At 40.3% G+C, this 24,576-nt stretch overlaps 1 protein-coding gene across 4 annotated transcripts in view; it reads right to left on the bottom strand.

Moving 5' to 3' along the window:
- CNTNAP4 (contactin associated protein family member 4) overlaps positions 1–24,576 on the bottom strand; it is a 479,082-nt gene that overhangs the window by 15,620 nt on the left and 438,886 nt on the right. For all 4 annotated transcript variants that reach the window (XM_065599352.1, XM_005309700.5, XM_065599353.1 and 1 more), the window contains 4 exons: positions 20,597–20,836; positions 18,194–18,418; positions 15,867–16,000; positions 14,606–14,693 (listed from right to left, as the gene is read on the bottom strand). In XM_065599352.1, the coding sequence (XP_065455424.1) occupies positions 14,606–14,693; positions 15,867–16,000; positions 18,194–18,418; positions 20,597–20,836 (687 nt within the window). The remainder of the gene's footprint in view (positions 1–14,605; positions 14,694–15,866; positions 16,001–18,193; positions 18,419–20,596; positions 20,837–24,576) is intronic.

Here is a 24,576-nt window from a genome sequence, read left to right as displayed (position 1 = left end):
TCATCAGACACTTTCTGCTTAATTCAAAACAAGTTTTAAATAAACATTACTGGGACCTCAGCAGGACACTGCTTGCTCATTTCAAATGACAGATTCTATAAAAGTGTGATAAAATTAACCACCTCTAGTATGGAGACTCATCTAAAGAACATGGTGGTTAAATGGCCAGTAGCTGGTCTATACTAGTGTTCCCACCATACTAACATTGGAGCTGCACTGCTGGTACGGCAAATGATGGGAAACAGCCAAAAGTCATGGCTAGAGCTCCTAAAATGGGTGAATTTGCCTCACTGCTATGTGCTCTTTAATAGGTTTGGGACGGTGTCAGCACAGCACCATCAGAACTGTGGAAATATTCCCTTACCAATGAAGTTGAGCAGCTCGAGAGAAGAATCATACAGAGAAGCCCTTTAAGCTGGAGAGGGGACAAAGATTGTCCCAAGATGCGTATGAAGGAAAAACCCTTTGTCTAACTGTGAGTACGATGGAAAAACTGAGTAGGATAGAAAACCTGGCATCCTTTGCCAATAAAAACAGATTTGGATATTTAATAATCCTTGTGTGTGAATTTCACTCATTTACTCTCCTAAACAAAATAACGTATCTGAAGTCTAGACTTTCCTGACCATTTGTAATAATGGCATGTTTTTGAAAATAATGTGCTGGGTGGGAGGGGAGGGGGAATTAGTTTTGTGGTGCACTGTAGCTCTGCACTTTTCACATAGGTATTTTATACCAGCATTTCAGCTCATTTGCTAAGTGTATTTTGAGATGATTCATAAAATAAAGATAAAGTTCTCCCACCTACACTACCTCCTTCTACAAAGAGCTTGTTTTGAATTCTGCCTCATCTATCTGCCCTCAATGGAGTGCAGAAGGTTAGCAGACATACAAATCTTAAGAGAACAATTTAAAAAAAGAAACTGGTGCAATCAAGAGACTTCTGTTTGACCTCTCTCCTGGACAATTTCCAACAATGATGATGATAATGAAGGTTTCACGGGTTTCAAATTCCTGTCAAGTGTAATTTTATGTTGAATTATTCTATTTGCTTGACTTTTTACAGTCTGTTTAGACTTTCATGACTGTCACTTAGCAAAACAGAAACACTATTCATTTTTGACATTCAGAGCTAAATTTAAATGGTGCATTAAAAACACACTTGTACAAAATTCAGCATTTGTACATAGTTTTGTGGGCACAATGGCTACATGCACATTTTTGCTGACACAACTATTATATCCTCATATGAAACTGTGGTCTGAACAGTCAGCATTGATCGACTAGCATGAGTGGATATATTTCTATGTCTGCAGGGGGTACATCTGGCTGCATGTCTGTAACATAGATATTTTCATTTACACTGTGAAATTTTAAAAACATGAAAAAAACAGAATATATAGAATAACTAACATAACGTTCTGGTGAAATCATTTAAATACAAGATTGTAGTGCTACTAAATATTGCAAAGTGGGTGGAGTATACTGGCCAACTATTCTGCTGGAACAGAAGTATTAGAAAGTTAAAAATATTTGTATTATTTATTACTGATAAGTAGTTGCTGCGAGGATGCTTAATTTAATATTCTTTCATTGCATAATCACTTTTCTGTGCCTGGGATTTCTTCAATATAGTTCTAGGAATACTACGACAATTTCAGAGCCCTCTTTCTTATCTAGTTACAAGAGTAAAACATGTTTACTTCTGACAAAAATTATCAGTAGGGAAAACAGGAAACAATACGATATTTCATGACATTTCTTGTTTCCTTCATTAACAATCTAAATGCCAAAGCGAAGAGCGTAACAAATGGTTACATGGCTTTATTTCAAAAGTTGTCACTTCCCACACTCATGCAAGTACTAGAAATAATAAGATTAAACATAGCAAACAAATATTTTGCCAATAGAATTTCCCTTAAACTGATACAGCTTGGCTAAATTCCCGAATAGTTAGGTTTACATCCGGTACTACAAGTTTGTAGAAACTTTTTCCCCAGATGAGTATCCTGTATTGTTCATTTGTTGCATGTGTGCCTAGACTAGCTTTGCTGACTAAAATAAATAAAAAATCTGGTGAAATAATAAGAGTTTAAAATATGTCCCATGTGAACTCTCTGGACGACACCTACATGTACAGTAAATGAAGACAGCTATATAGGAGACTCAGAACATATTTTACCAGTGACTCAGAGATGCATAGTAAAATTGGATATTACATATTTACTGCAGAGACTCATTGAATTCCAATTATGTGAAAATTGCAAATTTTTGCCATAACAGTATTTTTTTAAAACCAGCCTTTAAATGCCATTCTACTGTGGTTTTAAACAGTAATGCAGGGCTGGTAGACAGAAATAGGATTTTTTAAGCAACTATTGATTAGAAGCTGTTTCACTGCAGCACTTGTATAGGTGAATACAAACACCATGGTTTTAATAGGCTGATTTTATTAAGAGCTTGAATCCTTCCCTTACTTTTCTCTTTAACCTCTCACTCTCCTCTGGCTGTTTCCCCTTGCAATACAAGCATGCACTAGGCTCTCTCATAACAAACAAAATAAAAACACACCCTTGACTCCACTTGTCTCTGCAACTACCACCCCAACTCTCTTCTCCCTTTCATCTCTAAGATTATTGAATGCACTGTCTACAAGTTCTACGTGGAGTTCCTGTCCTGCAGTTCATTCTGAGACCCTCACATTCCAACTTTTGACCCTTATCTGTTATTGAAACTACTCTCACCAAAGTCTCTAATGACCTTGTCCTAGTTAATGTTCAGAACCAGTACTTCAGCCTCATCCTTCTTGACCTGCCTTTGACACCACTGTAAATGATCTTTGTGAAATCACATCATCCCTTGGCTTCCATGACTGTCCTTTCCTGGTTCTCCTGCTCCCTCTGTAATCACTCCTTTTGTGTGTCCCATGGATAATCCTTCTCAGGCACCCACCAGCTTTCTGCAGGGATTTCTTTGGTCCCCTTCTCTTCTCCCTGTATGCCTTTTCTCTGGGTAATCTCATCTGCAAACACAATTCAACTACCATCTCTATGCTGACGACTCACAGATCTACCTCTCTGCTCCAGATCTGTCTCCTGTCCAAACCAAAATGTTGGCCTGCCGAATATCTCCTTGTGTATATCAACTGTCAGCTCAAGCTCAACATGCCTAAAATAGTGCTCCTAATAGTTCTGCTCCTCGCCCACCCACAGCCCTCCCTGCTACCTCCTTAATCACAGTGGACAACACCACCATCCTCCCTGTCTCCAAGGCCATTAACCTGGATGTCATCTTCATCTTGCACCTGCCACTATTTCCTTCTTGCTTCTTTCTGAATACCTCTCTAAGATACAGCCTTTCATATGCATTCACATGTATCCTCTAATCTCTCAATCTCACGTCTCGATTACTGCAATATCCTTCTCTCTGGCCTTAATATATGCAATCTTGCCTTGCTCAGATCCATTCAGAATACTGCTGCAAAGATCATTTTCCTAGCCTGTCCCTTGGACAATGTCACCCCTCTGTTTGCATCCCTCCATTGGCTCCTCTTCTCTGGAAGCTATTTGTCTTCATTTTCAAGGACCATCACGGTCTAGCCCCATTCTATCTCTCATCTCTCATTCAGAACTGAAAGATCAGCTCCAACCTATGATTGGTCCATGATGCCAGCCATCATTGTCCACTTGTTAAATTTTCTAACAAGCATTGTTGTGCTTTTTCCCATGCTGTCCCTTATATTTGGGAGGATCTCCCCATAAATGTTCACAAAACTAACTCATTATCCACCATCAAAACCCTCCTCTAAAGTCTCCTTTGCTCTGATGCCTAAAAAAACCCAACAACAGTTAGGGTGCTGGTGTGCTGAGTCCACAGCCCATCATGCTAATGAATATTGTCTCATTGTTAACTTGTACTTCCCCATCAGTCTGTCTGTATCCATCTGTTGTATCTTGTCTTGTACTTAGACTATAAACTCTTTGGGGCAGGGACTGTGTTTTTTGTTCTATATTTGTAGAGTGCTTAGCACAATGGGGTCCTGGTACATGACTAGAACTCCTAATGCTACAGTAGTATACATAAAGTCACTATATTTTACTTCTCAATGAAGCAGAGCAATGGTCTTGAAACTGCATCACTCCTTTATTAATAAAAATTAACAATAATTAATAACCAACTCTCACTGGTCAAAGTTCTGTACAAATATTAATTATGCCAGACAAATATTATTCCCTTTTTAGATATGAAGAAACAGATTAAAAATGTCAAATTCATCTGATTGATTGTGAACAGCTACCAAAAGCTTATCTACACACAGAAATTGTGCTGGCTTAAGTTAAATTATTTTAAAACCTGATTTAGTTAAATGGTGCAAACTTCTGTGTGGACAGTTATAGCAGTTTAAAACTCATTATATGGGTTTAGCTAGTGCCTGTAGATTTACAGGTCCAAGAAAGGGTTACAATCAATTTCAGTGTGTTCACACTCAGACTAGCACTGGTTTAACTGAACTGACTTAAAAATCTCACCTTTAGGCCCGGTCCACACTAACCCCCCACTTCGGACTAAGGTACGCAAATTCAGCTACGTTAATAACGTAGCTGAATTCGAAGTACCTTAGTCCGAACTTACCGCGGGTCCAGACGCGGCAGGCAGGCTCCCCCGTCGATGCTGCGTACTCCTCTCGCTGAGCTGGAGTACCGGCGTCGACGGCAAGCACTTCCGGGATCGATCCGGGATCGATTTATCACATCTAGACAAGACGTGATAAATCGATCCCAGAAGATTGATCGCTTACATCCGGACCAGGAAGTAAGTATAGACGTACCACTGTGTGTGTAAACAAGGCGTAAATAGAGCTTGTTGGGAACATACCCTTATCTTGGTTGGCAGGGAAAGGATTACCATCTTTCCCTGAGAAGAAGAACTGCTCACATAGCTACCTGCCCTCATACAGGGATTGCAGTCATCACTGTCATGAGTCAAATGTCACCCACCCTCCTCAATGGATGGGGAACTTGTTGGGGCCAGAGATGATTGGAACAGCCACAGTTGAATGGGGAAGGAAAACACACACTGAGGGGATGCAGGTGTGTCCCTCCTCTTCAGAGTCTATAGCCATCATTGGCTAGCTTGGGGAAGAAGGGCGTTGATTAGTCCCTTGCTCTCCACTTTCATTCATTTAAAACATAGCCCAGGCCATGTGAAGGCTCCTTTGGCTCCGTTCAAGCAGCAGCAAGATTTACTGTTGGACTGGGTTCTTTCCACTTCCCAGATTCTACCATTTTCTGGATGACAGAACAAAGAGGAATTGAGGTGGGCTCTGCACATAGGAGAAGCAGCACCTGGAGAGTAAGTAGGAGCTTTACAACCACCGTTCCCTGTGTTTGTAGGGTGCACTTCAAGTGAGGGGTGTCTGTCTTACCATGGGGATATACCCCTGTTCCCCATCCTGGCAGCACAGTTGCTCCAGGACGGAGCAGGAGCTCTGCTGGGGGAAGGTTGACAGTGCCTTGCACTCCCCACTTTGTCCCTACTTGCAGGTGACAGATATGTGGAGCTGCTGCTGCCATCATGGTCCTGCTGCTGGGACTTGCTAGTGTGCTGCTTCCCCACCCTCTCTCCCTGCTCATGAGCAGGGAAGTATGAGGCATGTCGGACACCTGCTACTGCTGATAGTGCAGCAGACGGCACTTCAGGTGCACACTCCCAGAGCCATTCACCTGGGACCCAGCAAGATACGGTGTCCCCTTCCCTCCCTCCACAGCTCATGATGGGATACTGTGGAGAAGGCAGCAGTCACAGACAGAGGCTTGGGAAAGCTGGCAGCTGCAGCTACCTGTCCCTGTGCAGCTATAGCTGGGGCAGGTTCTCCTGGGGGAAAGGGGAACATTGGAGTGGCCAGGTATTGTAGAGGAGGGTCTTCTCTCTTATGCCATGGAGGGCCCCAGTCCGGCCCTCCTGGATGCATTAAGAGTTGTTGCCTGTGAGGTGGTTGAGAACACCACTTTATTGGGGGAATTGTGGGTTTAGGGTCACCATCCCATGGGGAACAAGTTAATCAATTTCCTCAGGCCTTTGGAGTGGATACAAACCAGGGGAAGGCTCTGATGAAGATGAAGCGTTGCAGGAGTAGGGGAGCAGGAGGAGAAAGGGGATTGAGGAGCAGACTAGGACAGGGAGATCTCAGCAGACAGGAAGCAGGACCCCAGCTAGGGCCATTCACCTTGAGACTGTAGACTGCAGATTTCAGCAGTTTGCCCCACTTGACAGGAGACATCTATTGTTGCTGCCCCACCAACTTTAGATCTTTGGTATCTGACAGACTTGGGACTAGTTGAGAATTCAGTTGCCCCAAGGACAGGCAGTAATTATATGGCCTGCCTTACAGAGTTCAGACTTTTGAGCTCAGGAAGGGCTCCAGCATCTATGGCTTATCCCTAGGCACCAGGTGGTGAGATATGTGAAGTCACTGGTACACTCTGGGTTAGCTCTCTCCACCAGGTAGCTGGCCTGTCCTTTGGTGCAAGGTTACCCAATCCCACACAGAGATTTCATTGTGTGGAAACTCTTAGAGGAATGGTTCAGAGGTGACAGGCATCCCATAACCATAAACATTCTTACAAGGTTATTAAATTCTCTACCAAGGACATGAAGTTGTGGGACAGAGGCCATTTTATTTAAGGCAGCATTTGTTGTGGCCTTTTGTTGGCACTTCTAGGTGCCTCAGTCGGATGCGGACACATCCAGGCAGGCACTGGAATTATCGAATATATATTTGTCACCCAGAGCAATGTTGTTATGCTTAAGGTAGTCTAAAATGGACCAGAATGGAAAGGGGCTTCCGTGGTGTAATGGGAATGTGTGGCTGAATACTCTGTGCTGGCCAAACAGAGCCAGGAGCCGGGTCCACTGCCTATTCATGGGGATAGCAGCTTCCTGACAAACTGACAGTTTGCTGAGGTAATGAAGAAAGCTTTGGCCTACTGCAATCTCAACCCATCTATCTTTGGTACACATTCTTTCACGATTGGGGCAGCAACACTGGCAGCATGGAATGTTTTGACTTTCACAAGGTTCAGGCTATAGGGTACTAGAAATCTAATTGCTACAGGACTTATGTCCACCCCAGGAGAAAGGTTACTGGAAATGGCAATAAGCAAAACTAAACCTGTCTGTTTCTGATTCCAGGGGCTATCCAAAGCATAGTCAATGTTTGGACTGTAGGCACTCTATAGAACATGGGGCTCACAAGACGGTGACCAGGTCAGCAGGTGGATAAGGGAAACCGTGAAAGAAAGTGAACCTTGAGGTTACTATGATACTCTTGGAGACTGGTGGTTCTGTGGTCCAGCACAGGGACACTTGTTATAATTGGCCTAAGTTTTTCAGGGATAGTGGAGTACATTTGTCAGATGCAGGGGCTGACATTTAACTTAGGAATGTGAGAGAATGAAATGGGCAGGAGTTCTGATACCAGGCATTATGGATAGACAGGGGCACGACCAAGCAAGTTGCTGGTACCAACCAATGGCAGGTTTTCTAGTGTGGTCAAAAGGATTAAAGAACAGTTCATAGAAATAAAAGACCTGGGATTTTGCTGATGGGCCTTGTGCCCATGGAATAGGGGAAGACAATGTGGCCTTCATGGACCATCTTTAGTACCTTCTCCCCCTCACTGGGGGAGGGGAAGGGAGTGGTATTAGGATACAAAAGAGTGAGCCAAGTCCTAGGGGTAGGCTGAGGAAAGTCTACCCCAAGTTATGGGTTGTATGGTAGAAGCCCCTCAGTGAATCATTTAAAATGCCTGACAGATGATTGTATGGATGACAGAGCAGGTGGTGCCTTCCCCTGCATAAAGTTTAATAAAGTTTAATAAAGGTGCAGCTTGCCCTGTATTTGTCCTCATTTGCTGCCATGTCTACATCAGTATGGCTTGGCTGAGCTGAAGCTACTTTGTCAGGAAAGAGCTATAAGCAGGGAGAGTTTAATAGTTTTTCTGAACTGTGGGATGCCTTGAGAACCAGCATCAGCCTGGAATAAGGGGATAAGGCTCATTGAAAGAAGCCTTTTGCATTTTACCTTCTGAACTCTGGACGCAATCAGTCTTTTGCCTACATTTAGCTAAATCCCGGTATCCTCTAGCCCTCAGTTTGCCTGTTTTGTCACAATAAAATGAAATTGAAAATACCTTAAATTGCAAGGCTTAGGTTTAGTGAAAGGAGAGAGACCTGGCATTTTTCAGTTTCTCCAGGAACCTAAGATTATTTTAAATGTGCAGGTAGTGGCCCTCAGATTTGCTTTTCATGAAAACCCTAGGCTATATGTAACAGTGGGATAGTTCAGACAAGTGCCTCAACACCCTGAAGATTATTTTCAACAAAGCCTTGTGTTTTCTGATCAATAATAAAATCTTTTCTGATCAACATCCCAAAGCAAAACTAAGAACATTCTGATTCAATATTTTGGTAGCCTTGCCCTTGCATATTCTTTGTTAGGTCATGCTCTACCATGTTACAGTTGGAGCAGCAGCTCATATTCTAAACTTAGTTTGGACACTATATTTAAGAAGAAAAATAAATGTGAGCTGTTCAGGCCACAGCTGATATGCGGAAATCTAGGTCATAATCAAACATGCCATATACATTCATTCTATAAGCCTAAAGCCCAATTAACTAACAGCTTTACGGAGTTTGCTTTCCCTATCTATTTTTCAGTTAGTGATAAGTTAGGGTATGTCTACACTACACATCACTGGTGGCAGTGTGGCAGTACATACACGCTGCAGTTAAAAGTAAGTAGTGTCCACACGGCATTGTGTAGCTATACGTGGCAGTGAAAGGCTCTGTCTGTGGCAAAAGGCTGCCTCCCTCAACCAGAGCCTTTCTCCACTGCTGGAACCTTTCCCTGTGGCAGGGAAAGACTGTAGCAGTTCAGAGGCAGCAGGATACATACTCTGCTTTAAAAAAAGAAAGGCTACATGTGGGGGAGGCACTGTTTGGGCATATGAAAATAAAACAAACTGGAACACTTTAGGATTTTTCCTTAACTACATTACAGTATGTAATTTTAAAAATAATCAACTTTCTACTCAAGTTCAATCTTCCAAAATCTTTACTGATATTTAAGTCTAAGATTTTCCTTTCAGAAAACAAAATTTCTGCCATCTCTCATGAAAGCCTATTTTGCCCAACCCATATTTCATCATTTTCTGTATCCACTAAAATCAAAGTGTATCCGAAATTTTTAAAAGTTGTGGAATTTACAAGGATTTGAAACTTTTCAAGAGATCCAGTTATCTTTGAGCTTGGGGATAAGAATGAGCTATCCAGTGATTTTCTTCAATTCTATTTTTTTTTTTAAAGCCAGGGGGAATGTTGATGTGGGGGTTATGGTGCAAGAGGACAAGATGATGGAAAGTATGATCTTCTAGAAGGCAACACCATACACGCTGGTTCTACGGGCACCAGGAGCAACCTCTCTCTAGCAGGTTTAGAGGACACTTGATCACATGGGCTATAAGTACCTACTCTGGGAGAACACATTTGATTTTAGGTAGTTTTTTTTAGGGCCTGTTCCACTGAAGAGAATTGGAGTCTTTCCAGTGGCTAGACACTGACACTATCAACATTCTGATTAGAAACAGGAAGCAACTAACAGTGGGGATAGTCAACAATTGGCATAGTTTACTGAGGTAATAAGCTGAATGATCATTACTTGGAGACTTTACATAGAAATTGGATGGCTTTCTAAAAAATATGTTCTAGTTAATCAGAAGTATTTGGCCTCAAAAGTGTTTACTTACATTGTGTGTGTGGGGGGGGAGAGAATAAATCCCTTCCACTGCAGGAATTATGGGTCGATCTCTATAGTTTATGTTATCCAGGGAATCAGACTAAAATGATGATTGTAGCCTTAAATTCTATGAAATTCTCTGGCTGCATTAGCTGCAGTGGATGAGCTCCAAGGATCACAGTGACACTACCCCTGGAGCTTGCTCCCTAAGAAAGGGGTGCCACAGTACAGATGGATTCTGCTTTTATGTTAACACATTCTCAGCCTTTGTTATTTTCCACCAGATTCCATTTTAATTGCCGGGGGTGAGGGGGTATGAAATACATAGTACACTCTTCCTTTCCCCAAGGAGGTCTCCTCACTCCATTGAAAGCTATCTGCAGAGTGTAGGAACAGCAGCTGGGAGGAGTGTTGCAGAGATGGTTGACTCCCACCTCTTTCCATGACAATCAGCCATTGCCTGCTTCTACACTCTCAATTAAACCAATTTAAAGCCAATGAACGTTTGATTAGAATCAAACCCATTTGATTAGAAAAAAGCCTTAGCTAAATGGACTTGTAAGCAGGGCCGGCTCCAGGGTTTTTGCCGCCCCAGGCGGCGCAAAAAAAAAAAAAAAAAAAAAGCAGCCGCGATCGCGATCTGCGGCGGCAATTCGGTGGGAGGTCCTTCGCTCCGAGTGGGAGTGAGGGACCGTCCGCTGAATTGCTGCTGAATAGCTGGACGTGCCGCCTCTCTCCGGAGTGGCCGCCCCAAGCACCTGCTTGGCAAGCTGGAGCCTGGAGCTGGCCCTGCTTGTAAGTCCTTAAAGTACCCTATGAGCCAACTTCCTTGTGCTGCTCTGATGATTCAAAGCCGCTAGAAAACTGAGGAATTCCCCATCTTTGGTCCTGCACCAAATGCAGGTTGGCTGAACGACAGAATCTGTCCCTTAATTTCAAAATTTGATCAAAATAGATTGTTACTTCTGCTAGAATTTATGTCCCATGCTTTAACATCAAACTGATTTTTGCAAATAAATGATCAACTCCTGAATATGAGGTTTTATAATGGAAAAGCTGTCAAATCCTTAATTCCTGTACCTGAATGGTGGCACTATGATACTACCATTACTTTGCAACTGAAGTGTATGTTTGGCACTGGGAAATTACTACTTTTCAAAAACGTAGGTAATGATTCAGATGTGATGATTATTCGTCCTGTAGCTGTTTTTAAAGTGGAATCTATTTCCTGCATTTTTATCTCCTACTGTATATTTCTGCTAATGCTGTCTTCTACATAGATGGCACTTTCAGAGTGCTCATGCCTCTTTTGTGCTTGTTGCCCAAAACCATTCATGCATTTTGAGTTTTACTGCTCTAAGCTAATAATAATGCAGTACAGGAAAAAGTTTCGGTGTGTCTCCAGGGAGGTGTCCTGTGCAGCGATGTTACATTCACCTTACACAGAAAGCATGCTCCCAAAATTACACATTTCAGCTGGTTCTGTTCATATGATGATTTTACAAGTTACACACCTCTTTACATGTCTCTAAAATCAAACCCATCAATTGTCCCAGTTCCCAGAACTTGTGCTGTTCCTTCCCTAACTTATTTTTGGATACTAACATTCCAGGTACTGGTTCATGAAGACTTCAGTCTTGTACTAATGTTACCGAAATATTGGGTTTATTTAGCTGAGAGCTAATAACAGCCAGACAGGGATAAGGAAGAGTTACTTTATTTTGCAGAAGAAAGGAGAGCCTTGTATTTTGGTACAAAGACTTTGTTTTATATATATTTTATAGATTTTTTATGTATATTTAGATTAAGGTTTTTGCAGTGTTAACACTTGATTGGTGGTTGTTAGACCCGTGCTTTTGCTATTTGGTTAGTGAAAACCGGCTTGGGACCAGCTTTAACTATCTTAAGGCCTTGAAGGGAAAACAGTTGAAAAGTTCAGGCTACTGTGTTTTTAAGGAGTTTGCTTTTTTTTAATGGCTGCTGGCTGACATAACGACTGCTTTATTAAGGGGGGTTATTAGTAACTTTTACAGTTTTTTGGGGGGCCTGACAAATTTAAAAATTGTCAGGCCCGTTATGCAATTTGCGATTAAGCTGGAGGCTCAGATACTGGGTTTTTTTATGGACAGCAGAGTTTTTGATTATAGCATTACATAGGCATTTGGCAATTGTATTGTTGTTTAAATAATACATAGAAAAAAAAGAAAGAAAAGAATTTCCAAGGTCTGGAAGGAGGTTTTTAAAACTAAAGGTGTGATTAAGAGATACAGCATGGAAAACAGTAGCAGCATTTTTAATGGCTTGTAAATTTTGCTTAATTAAGCTAGAATAATTAATATAGAAACAATATTGTTTTTTTATGCGAGCATAAGCTTTTTTTAATTTAGCATTTATAGCATTTAATACACATTTATTTTGCAAAGCTATTTTTGCTATTTTATTAATTTTTTGTTTTAATTTCTGGAAAGTGTTTATTGAGGCATTGGCTATTTTTTTTAGTTTTGCAGAAATATTTACTACTGCTTTTTTTAGCTTGGCTACCCCTAACCCAGGAATGAGCACACGAACAAAGGAATAAAACCCCGTTTGCCTGACTACTAGGGGATTGTTGGCGTGTTTTGCTTGAGTCCTTATAAAGTGTGTGTGTGTGGGGGGGGGGGGGGAGGCGTGAAAAACTTATGGGCATAGCTGCTTAGGATTTGGCTGGAATCCAATGTGTTGTTTATTTGGACATTTGGTAACACCCGGGCCACACCACACCGACATTGCCAACCTGAAGGGAGAGCTTTGTAGACATTGTGGCCACAAATAAAATACAAGCCAGGAGTCTTTAAATAGAGGGTAAGGGTATTACCTGCAACTTGATGGCACTAGGTTACCCATTTATTTTAGTGCCTGGAGTTATTTACTAGGTGGTTTTGGCACGTTTAATGGGAAACATTTAAGTTTTTTAGGGCATGGGTATTGTTTAAAATGGCCCTACAATACGTAACCCCAAATATGTTAGCTGTAAAACTTGCAAGTGATCCCATGGACTCCGGGCATTCAGATATCCTTTTAAGGGATGTGTGGGGCAACAGAATGCCAGAGTAAATATTTATATAATATATATGTGTTTTATTTATGGGGCTTAATGGGAGGAATGAGGGAAACCATTGCCTTTGATAACAAATGCAGAGTCCCATTACCCCTGCACACAGAACCCACAAATGAGCCCCTGTGCATCCAGATCCCCAATGAGCTGCCTGCACACAGACTGCCCCACACAGAACCTCAGGTTGCCAACTCTCCAAGATTGTCCTGGAGTCTCTAGGAATTAAAGACTGATCTTTAATCAAAGATTATGTCATGTGATGAAATCTCCAAGAATTTGTCCAACCAAAGTTGGCAACCTTAAGAGAACCCTCTCACCCCACACCTGGATCCCCCGCCACCCACACTAAGCTCCTCCTGGGTTACCTACCTACCCATCCCTGCTGCACCTGGAACTTAGGACCGGACCCAGGGTGTTTCTGAGTCAGGCCCAGCCCTTGTGCTGTGTCAGAGTCGCGTGCAGCCTCACTGCTGAGTCCCTGTTCCAGGGGAGATCTAAAGGGTGATCTCCCACCTCCGTGCAGCCAGTGGCCTGTGCTCCCCACTTCCATGCTGGAGCCTTCACATTGATTTTTTGACAAATAAAATTGGCAGAATTTTAAAATATTGTGCGCAGAAATTTAATTTTAATTTTTATTTTTTTTGGTGCAGAATTCCCTCAGGAGTAAGATAGCAATCTGAGGTGAAAACTCAATTCCTTATCTGTTAAAAGTCACAAGTTTTTAGATTTAGGATCAGCCATACTTGCATCCCACACAATGCTATTTTAAGCAAATAGATACATTTCAACATTAATTTCTAAAAAAATGAGCTTGTAAATATTGGAGAATGGATATTTTGAGTTAATCACAAAACAATGAAAAAGGTCAAAGTGGTGATATTTGCTAAACAGTTCTATTTCCACATTCTTGTGTCAAAAATTGCTGGAAGAGCAAGACATATACAAAACTAAACATCTCATGATCATGAGATATAAAAACATTCAGTATTCTAACTGCTTTACTAACAAAGGAAATAGCATTCCCTTCAAATTCTTCCCACTCCCACCCCTTGCTCTGTCAATCTGGTTTCATAACAAATATTATTATAAAAAGACTGTCTTTGAGAATGGTTATGATCCTTCCTAGCTTCTTTAATTAAACTGACAGGGATAATAAGAATGGCAACTGGGGTTAGATAAATTCCATCTAGAACATTATTACAGAGAAAAATAACAGGCAGCTATTGACAAGTCACTACTGGATGAATGACTTGGTCACTCTCCATAACTTAATCAATTAAAAAAAAAACACTGGACATTTTAGCTTACAACATCTTAACCCTAGCTGCATTGTTCAAAATCAAATTGAAGGAAGAGTCTCTGACACATCAACTAATTACTGATTAATCCTGGGTTTATACATTTGATTTGATCATGATTTCGTTTTCCAAGAGTGTAAGAAAAATGCCATGTTTCATTATGCTTGATTGCAAAATGAGAGAGATAAGTGTGAAATTATTTTTAATGGAATCCACTTGCTCATCTTGCAGGAAGCACTTACCCATGATTATATGTGCACTTTGACAAGACTGAAGTTTCTACCTTGATTGTCACTCACTGCCTAATTAATTCTAAGACAATGAATGTCTCTCAATAAGATTAGGGCTATTATTTTTTATGTGGCATGATGACATTTTGATCCATGTTTCAGAAAAAAATGTGTGGTGTTCTACTTACCTAAAATCTTGCCAAGTACAAGGGATTTGATTGCATTGAATTCTGTACCTGAAGACAGAACGAATTGCATCCTTTCATTCTGGTTAATCTGCAAAATTGTTCAGTGAGAAACAGAAGTAACATAATGGAAGAGAATTCAGTTGGGATGTGTAGGTAGGGGAGAGGATGAGAGAAGAAAAAGAGGAGAAAATAACTTGTCATTCGTACTATAAAGGTTAGGATAGCAATACTAAAAAATGAATCAGCCATTAAAAGGCAGATAATTTTATAAACAACAAGGTATAACTTCTTCAGAACCCTATGATTGTGGCTGAGATACATTTAATCATCCCCACCCTAGTATACAATTCTCCTTTATCTAAACCATTTAGATAAAGCCTTTGTATTCATCTATAGGCAGAATATAATTGGTAAGCCCAGTGAAGAGATGCAAAAGGCTTTTAAAAAATAAAATAAAAGCTCTCACTTATCTCAAAATGAAACTTTAAACATGAAACAATTAAATGTTATGCAGTGAATGCTGTGCTCCCAGAGCCACTACAGAAATTGCTTGCCTTGAAATGCTGGTGAGAGTGCATAACTGCATCATCCAGTTCTTATCCAAATATATTATTTGATTTGTATCGTTCAGAATCATCAATATTTATTTTACAATAGGCCCTTTTTCCAATGCCAGTTTCTATAGATATGAATTGTGTTAGCTAATCTTCCAATTTCCCTAGAAATCATGAATCAAAATAGATACAAACACATTTTCCTAGCAAGTTTTCCCCTAGTCCTAAAGCAAGTGCTGAGCAATAGCTGTTGACGAAAATAAGGGCTTTGGGTACTCATCTTTGAAAACCAGACCAAATACTTTGTTTTAAATTATTGTTAAATTGCTATAGTGCACTAGTACTGCTCTCTTGTACCCTCATTAAAATAAACAAAACCATTGACAACTTTTATCTGTTGGGGTAATTAGTAGAGTGTTACACATTCACACAATCTAGGTTGAACTAGAAAATATTTCATTGCTTACTGAAATGAAATGAGAAGGTGGAAGTGACCTTTTAAAACAGACAAGGTGAATGTCAAAGGGATCTTTTAGCCTAGACTCTCACTTTTAAAGCAAGAATCTGCTGTGTTTTGCTTTATTTCCTTGAGGTATTAAAATACAATTTATGTTGGGGGTACTCCTTTTATTGAATTTATTTATTTCATTTTGCTTTGGGTCTTGTTCCATTTGATGACAACCCACTTTTTCGCTTAACTGCATTACCTCTACATAGAGCATTTCCTCCTCCCTGTTAATCTTGACATGATGAAGCAGCCCGTCAGCCATGCTTTTGAAATTGATGCTAAAGACATCCGGATCTTGATGGCTATCTAACTTGTACCTAATCTGTAAACTTCCTGAAGGGATGGAGTAAGATATTTTAGTTTCAGAACTAAAGTATGTACAAAATAGCTAGCGTAGATCATATATACAATACTTCCTCTTTTGAGACATACATAATATGAAAAGTTGTACAAATGTCTGATTAACTTAAAGGAACAGCTTAAATATCAGACACAAATGGAAACATGAAACGAATGAATGAAAGAAATAGAAACAATGACTGGAAACCATGGTTGGTCTGGATTACAAAATTAAGATATGCCAGTGTACAGCAAATTTCCACTATGTAGCCTGATAGAAGAGTTAATGTTGTAGTTCATATTAACAGTGGTGCCCCAAATATAAGCCACAATACAGCAGAGGGCAAACTACAGCCTGCGGGATGGATCCGGCCCATCAGGACTTTCAATCAGGCACATGGGATTGCCAGCCCCGTGGCGCAGCGGGGCTAAGGCAGTCTCCCTGCCTGTCCTGGCCCTGCGCCACTCCTGGAAGTGGCTGGCACTATGTTCCTGCAGCCCCTGGGGTGGTGGTGGGGGGGAAGCAGAGGGCTCCATGCACTGCCCTCGCCTACAGGCACCCCCGCCCCCGTTGCTCCCATTGGCTGGGAACGGGGAACCACGGCCAATGGGAGCTTCAGGGGTGGTACCTGCAGGTGAGAGCAGCATGCAGCGGAGCCACCTGACCCACACCACCCCCAGTAGCCCCTGCCGTACAAGCTGGCCACTTCCAGGAGTGGCGCGGTGCCAGGGCAGGCAGGGAGCCTGCCTCAGTCCTGCTGCATGCTGTTGCCACCCCAGAGTTGCTCGACGTCAGCGGCGCTGGGCCAGAGCCCCACACCCCGAAACCTTCCTGCACCCCAACCCCCTGCCCTGAGCCTGCTCCCGCACTCTGCAGCCCCTCCTGCACCCCAATCCCCAGCCTGAGCCCCTGACCCCCAGCCCATAGTCCCCTGCTGCACCCTGCACCCCTCCTGCACCAACCCCCTGCCCTGAGCCCCCTCATGTACCCCACACCTTTCCTGCACCCCAGACCCTTGTCCTAAGCCCCTTCCTGCACACCGCTCCCCCTCCCACAGCCCGCATTCCCTCCCACACCCCAACCCCTTGCCCCAGTCCTACATTCATGGCCCTGCATACAATTTCCCCACCCAGATGTGGCTGTCAGGCCAAAATGCTTGCCCACCCCTGCCATAATATCTAGCACTGTTTCTGAACTAATAACTGCTTTACAACCTCTAAAACTCATAGTGATTGATCATTTGGTAGGACTGGGAATAAAATTGTGATATTCTCCTACACTGTGATAAGTGTAATAGCTCTGTTCCTGTTTATCAAATGTTCTGAGCACACCAGTTCGTGGTTTTAAGAAGTGACAGAACTTAGGATCTTATGCTTCAGAACACAGACCTACACATCATTTGAGCTGGAGAACCTCTATTAGCTGTAGACGTAGGGCTTTTTATCCAACAGAAAGCAATACAAGTCCCAAGCACCTGAGCAGGCCTGATTTATCTGTTCACTGAAGGGCAGTGGTATAACATTAGCCAATGTATTGTGTAAGGCAGACAAAACACTTAGAATCAGGAAAACTAGAGCAAAGATTTAAAAACAAGGATACTGGACAAAATTAACTGCTGGCCTAAATGGGCACAGATCCATTGATTTCAACTAACTTGTGTCCATTTTGGCTAAAAGTGTATTTGGCCAACTGTATTAGCTTACAAAAATGCTTTGGGTCTAGCATGATATAATATGAAATTAAGATAAATAAACTGTAATATTGTTTATCATAAAACTACATGTTTGTCATTTCTGGGCTTTGGAAGAATGTTCTAGTAAACATCTATCAAGCCTAACTAGACAGTTTATTTCAAAATAAGCAAAGAATTTAATTTAGGATATTTTTATATATTACCAAAGGGTTTCCAGCATTAATCAAACAAATACTTATTTCCTACATGGATTAAACAAATATTGTAGGAAGAAATCATTTTAATCAGGTATTGCTGCAATAATTTTTCGTGTGGAAAGCATTTATTTTTTGGCCTTGCTGAAAAATAAATCTTGCACCTAAAGAAAGTGACAATGGAACAAACATGCTTTGGTTGGGATTTGGGTCAGAAGAAATTCAGAGTTGTTACGATAGCTCTGAAATTCAATCGTAATTTTGTTCATTCGGTTTTGTTGTTGTTGTTGAACACTCACCATTTTTGGCAAGAATAACTGAGAGATACTCCTGGTAGAAGGAGCTCACATAAAACAGTAAGCTTGGAGTCCGTGTTGTCCGAAAGGTAAATGATATTACCTCCCTGATCAGAGTCATGTCAGCGTAGAAAGAAGAAGCATGAGAACTGGAATTTTTAGCTAAGCTGTAATATTCTTGAAAATTGTACACCACTGAGGTGCCAGCTCCAAAATAGGCAGAAATCTCTGAAACGACATGTAATTTAGTTTTGTTAACATCCTGCAACCAAATATTAAGGTTTTTCTTTTTTTACAGAAAGGATTTTTAAAATATTCATAGCTACTATGATTAAACTGGAAAAGAAATATCAGTAACACTGTTGATCAGCATGGTAGATAAGAATATGGGCCAGCATTGCCCTCTCTGCAACCAATCCACACACGGAGGGGACCCTCTACACACAGATTTCCCCTTCCTTGTGAAAGTGTGTGTGTTCAACCACTTCTGCTGTACTATCCTGCCCTCCTTCAGACCCTGTGTAGGGTGCTCTCTGATTTAGGATTTGATGTTGCAGGAGGGGGCAGAGTGGATAGGATGGGGCACAGAATGTCCCCCTTCAATCCCTGTAGAAATTATCTGGTACAGATAACACAGATTAGATCTATCTTCTCTTTTCCACATAGCCCTCAGACCTTGGAGACATTTTGGAAAGTACCATGACCCATAGGAGTAAAGTGACCTGGTCCATGGTACTTTTGATATAGTCTGAAGATGAAGAAAGCCTATTACTGTAGTTCATCCAGTGCTTCCAGCTGCAGCACAGAATTAGTCCCTACGGTATATAGGCTAATGTTACCTTGTCTAGTTTAAAACTTCTCGATCAGTGAGGTTTCAAATCCTAAACAGGATAAAGAGCCTTATCTTGCGAACCTAACTACTGCTGTGTATTTCCAGGGACTTTGTGGGACTGGATCTCAGATGTCTTTCTTTGTCATAAATATTTAAAAGTTCATATTTCTTTCTACAGTTTATTATTTCTCCAGTCTAAGAACCTAATAATAGTTTAGTGCCATATTTTGGGAAGTTATTTAAAAAATAAAAATAAATGAAACATCAGGTGAAATAATTCAATAGGAATTTCAGGTTTACAAATCTTACTATTAAGAAATAAATTTACCATGTATTGAAGGTTTTATGTAAAAGCAGATAATTTCTCAAAAAGGGGTTTTATCCACTCCCTTTGCAGTTTCTGAGTATATACGACTCCCTTACTGCAAGGTGTGTTTGTGAGGATGTATTGGCTCCCAAATAATAGAAGTGGCAGGAACACAAGGAGCTCCATTTCTGCTTCTTTGGCCTGACCATGAGTGTGATCACTGATAATGATGGGAGTTGAGGTCACTCAGCACTTTGCAGGAGACACTCAACACCTTGTGGGAACAGGTCCTTCATTTTTAGCTGCCTAACAGGATTATTAAAAAATAACAGAAGTATTATTTGGATTATTTTATTACTGAAAACTCAAATCTGTAGCCTTCTAATTGACCATCAGGGCACACAATGAATGGAAAATGTTAACAATTGTGGGCCCATTCATATTCCCTGGATCTACATGCAGTGGGAGCCATTTAGCTCTCTCCTTCAGGAAAATAACATAATTAGATCTTCCCCTTCTCCCCACCCATAATTAACTCCTCTTCTGAAATTTGGATTTGGAAGACAGAAATTAAGTAGTTTGTTGACTGACCTCAAAAATACAAAATACATTCCTTAACGACAATCTTATAAAAGGAAACCAGAAACACTGAAAAATGTGACGGCATCTTTTAACATACAACTTCCCCCGCCCACCTAGAATAAAATGCCCACATGCCCTAGTTTCATTTACCAAAATTAACTGGCTAAACTATTTAGACTTCCTTTTGAAGTTCTCTGGTTCATTATCTGGAAGGTGCAGACAAACAGTTTTCTAAGCCCTCTTCACATTAGCAAAAGGCATTACCACAGCTAGCAGTTGTAATTTTTGATTCTAATAGCAGAGATGCATCAAGCAGGGAAGGTTACTGATGCTCTTAAGTAATGTGAGTATCAGCTTTAAAAAGTACATACTGAATATAATCTTTGGAGACCCATAACAGGATTTAAGTGAACTATTCACTGGCTCTGCAGAAATACAGCTGAAAGCATATTTTTCTACATTAAATAAAGGTGAAGTAAAAAGACATTTTTGCAAATAGAAGTTTGAAGTGTATAGACACATCTCTTCAGATAGTGGCGTAGAGCTTGCTCCAGATTGTATGAGTTGGAATAGTTTGCAAGGATTATCATTTTGAATTATTCATAATGACAGAAGAGATCATTTTATAATCAATTCTCAGTAGTTACATGCTTCCACATGTGACAGATTTACTATTTATGCTTGCCTTTCTTACAGAATGGCCCGGTGTAAGCAGAGAACGCGCAGTCACAAGAGAATCCATTGTATTTCTCTCTACATTTTCCTCCATTGTGACACAGGTTACCGTAGCTGCTACAATGTCCAGGACAACCTGGTTCAACTCCTGGAGTTATTTTTGCTCTCTCTTCCAGGTCCAGGGCTATTCCATTTAACTGCAAAGAACGAATGCATCCCAGAAATCCTTTCTGCCTGGATGCTGTTCCACCTGAAATAAATCCATATGAGCTTTTTAAATTAAAAAGAATGGATGTGTAAGAGCCTCTGTTTTACAGCCCAAACATTCCATTATGGTCTATGCATGTGCAAATATTTATAAGTAACTCTGAATGTATATCTTGGTTTTTGTTTTTGTCAAGTAATTACAACAAATTCTTGAAGCTTTTTATCAAAGGAAAAGATTTCACAGAACAAAAGATACCAAGCAAAGGTATGTTGTATTAATTCACAGAAGAGGAATATATGGGCATTAGATTTAAAAAACAACAACAACAACAACAACAACAATACACAACACCTCTATGTGAGGACAGAGAGTATAGTCCAGTGGTTAGGGCCCCAGCCGGGGAGCTGGCAGATCCAAATTGGATTCTCTGCTCTGCTGCAGACTTCCTGTGTGATTTTGAACAAGTCACTTAGATTCTCAGTGCCTCGGTTCCCCAACTATAAAATAGGGGGAGTACTGCCTTACCTTGCAAAGGTGTTGTGGGTATGAATACATAAAAGACGGTGAGGTCCTCAGGTGTGGGGGTCATATACACACTATAGATAGATAATTTACTCTTCTCTTCTTTAGATTTCTCTGTGTTCTGACTTTTCTATGTTTGTCTTTAAGACTGTAAACTCTTTGGAGCAGAGGTGATCTTTATGTGGAGCACTGAACAGATTATATGGTGCAAAGAGCCATAAAGGCAGAGAATCTGGCCCCGGAGGAATTCCTCAGGTACAAAGGGCATGCAAAGGTGCTTTCCCTGGCAAAAGGAGGCTAGAGTGCCTCTGGCTATTCCTGGCTGACAGAATGAGCTCTTTGGGGCTACAGGCATCCAGGTCAAAGTAAGGGTAGTTCTGAGGCTGCTCTAACTTGTGCTAGGAGCTGAAGTGGTTCCCAACCAGCCCCAGAATAGGAAAGGTACAAAAGTGCCTAAAACAGCTTCTCCCTCTACAGCCCAGATAGTGCAGTGAGAGGAGCTAGGTTACATCCATGACTTGGGCTTTCTGTCTATTTTCCATTATCATGACAGTCTTACTTTCTTGCTACTAAGCTTTTTAAGTGGAATATAACCACTATTTTAATGTCCAATACTGTATTTTTTCCATATATGTAAATACCATTGACTTTAGTGGGCTTATCAAGCAAAGAGCACTATTAGAACTCAGCCCTTTGTTTCTGTCAGTGGATCCATCTAAATATTTAGTTACTGCAAGCCTTCACTCAGCAGTCTTTTATATCAACATAAATATTCAGTTGTCACTGCTGCCAGGATTTTAACAGATACATACAGTCTTTAGCATTCTCAGCTAGAGCTGAAAAAAGAGAGAGAGATGAAAAAGAAAACCCTAAGAGAAACCTGACTACTGTGGTTTTAGTCCTTTGATCTTACTTACAAATCTTTCTTTGTGGTCTCATATTTGATTTCTATTGTTTCTGTATGGTATGTCTCCTGACAGCTAAAATCTTATTCACTATGGTATTCAGAGAGATGAGGCAATCTACAATCCCTGTGAGAACAATACTTGCCCATTGTTAATAATTGCTGGTCTAACATGCATCTAGAATTAGCTTCCTTTAAAAAGCAAAGACAGTAAGTACCATACAAGTCCAATATTGTCTGCAATTCTTATGTATTTCCAAATTTATTTTTAGTTCAAATCCTATATCCAATTTTTCTCAAAAGTCTTTTTTTTTTCTTTTTTTTATGATTCTAAGAACATATTTACTTCCTCCTTTGAAGAATTTTGGAGCTTTAGTGGAAAAGGTTGATTTTAAGTGTTCATAAAGCAGAATGGGAGAGATGTGGGTTTTAGCTAATGAATTACTTATAACAAGAGCTGGTGTTAATTATTATTAATTATTAATTATTTTTACAAAGTTATTAGGGTTTTTTAGAAATTTGGAGGAAAACTTTAGTTGAAATTTCGTCAGCAATCCTAATCAATACATATGAGAAACAAATACAAACAAAGGCCTTAAGTATGAATTAAACTTTATAGTATCCTGAAAGATATCTGTTACCTATACACTGGTTTTATGACTTTCTAATGTTATATACTACAATAATGTATCAAATATTTTTGTGAAACATTAATTTGAATGCTTGTTATTTATATACCATCCAAAGTGTATGTACTTTACAAACAAATAAAGGATAATGTTTCTACTCTGAGATTACAATTTTAATACACAAGAAGATGACTCATAGTTAATTATGGCAGTTATTATGCAAATAAGTTGATACATTAATAAGGATTGACTCCGCTAATGCCATTCTTAAACCATTGATGTCCACTGTTAACTAGATGTTTTCACTAGCCTATACAAGCTCAGAAAGTAATGACAGATTGTACAGATAATAAAAATAGACAAATAAAAAGTCTGGTTATCCCTCCCCAAAGAAAAATGTTATTTAACTTAACAGAAAATAATAATAAAAAAATCAACCTGATCATATGAATAAGCTGGGAGTTGTTGAAAAGATACAGTATCCTACAGACTGAATTAACTGTAAAACAAAATAAATTACAGATTCACATTGATACATATGATTTAATTAAAGCCACAAAACATAGACATTAGCTAAAGGCAATTAATGAGTGTCAACAAAATTTTCTGAAGTACAAACATTCACTGTATCAGATGTGGGGAAAACATTTGGGCAAGTAAAGTTAGTTTCGTCAAGCTCTAATAAACCATTTGTATTGCATCAAACTTTTACTATACCGTTTGGATATTATAAATTTAAGCAAATGCCACTTTGTACGACTTCTGCTCCGAAGAGTAATTGCAAAAATCTTTTAGGGATTGCAAGGTACTGCAGTTTACTGTCTTGGGAGGGAGGCAGGGAGGGATAGCTCAGTGGTTTGAGCATTGCCCTGCTAAACCCAGGATTGTGAGTTCAAACCTTGAGGGGGCCACCTAGGGAGCTGGGGCAAAATCAGTACTTGGTCCTGCTAGTGAAGGCAGGGGGCTGGACTCAATGACCTTTCAAGGTCCCTTCCAGTTCTATGAGATATGTTTCCATTTGACCCAAGGATCTAAAATGAAAGGAACCAGCAAATTTTTCACATAATAATAATTAAGACATCTTACCCTGTAACTAAAAAAAAATGTAAATGCTGTTATAACAGAAGTTATCCATATGTTAGACCTAATTTGAAGAAAGCAATACAGGCTGCTTATTCAGATAAAAATAAAACCATTTTTGACCTGCTTACCTCACAATATGAGATGGGTCTAAAGACATTTATGCAGGTGAGAAACTATTTGGCTAAATGAATTACAAATCTCTCACTCAAAGCCCATAAGTGAATTGCTGAACAGTGACATTGACTGGCATTGGGAATAAAGGCATAAACAGGTATTGAAACAGTGAAAAATACTGGTCACCAATCTACCAATTTTACAGTGGCATGAGTTATCAGGGATGCATTATCAGTATGTGCCTCTTCTGGAGGACAAAATTAATGCCTTACAAGGAAGAGTTTCATTTGTATCAAGTAACAAACAATTCAGAAAAGAAGTTGCACTTCTTAAGTTCCTCCATGAACTTTTCTCATTCTTTTATGAACCCAGTTATATTTTTTGCTCTTCACAACAACCCCTGGCAATGCGTTCCACAGGTTGACTCTGTGTTGTGTGAAGAACATGTTTGTTTTAACCCAGCTGCCTATTGATTTCATTGGGTGACCTCTAGTTCTTGTGTTATGTAAAGGGATAAATAACACTTTGCT

The sequence above is a fragment of the Chrysemys picta genome, chromosome 6, assembly GCF_011386835.1.
Source record: "Chrysemys picta bellii isolate R12L10 chromosome 6, ASM1138683v2, whole genome shotgun sequence".
NCBI classification, from domain to species: Eukaryota; Metazoa; Chordata; order Testudines; family Emydidae; genus Chrysemys; species Chrysemys picta.
The sequence above is the reverse complement of the archived record's forward strand: the minus strand, read 5'-3'. Positions and strand labels throughout refer to the sequence as shown.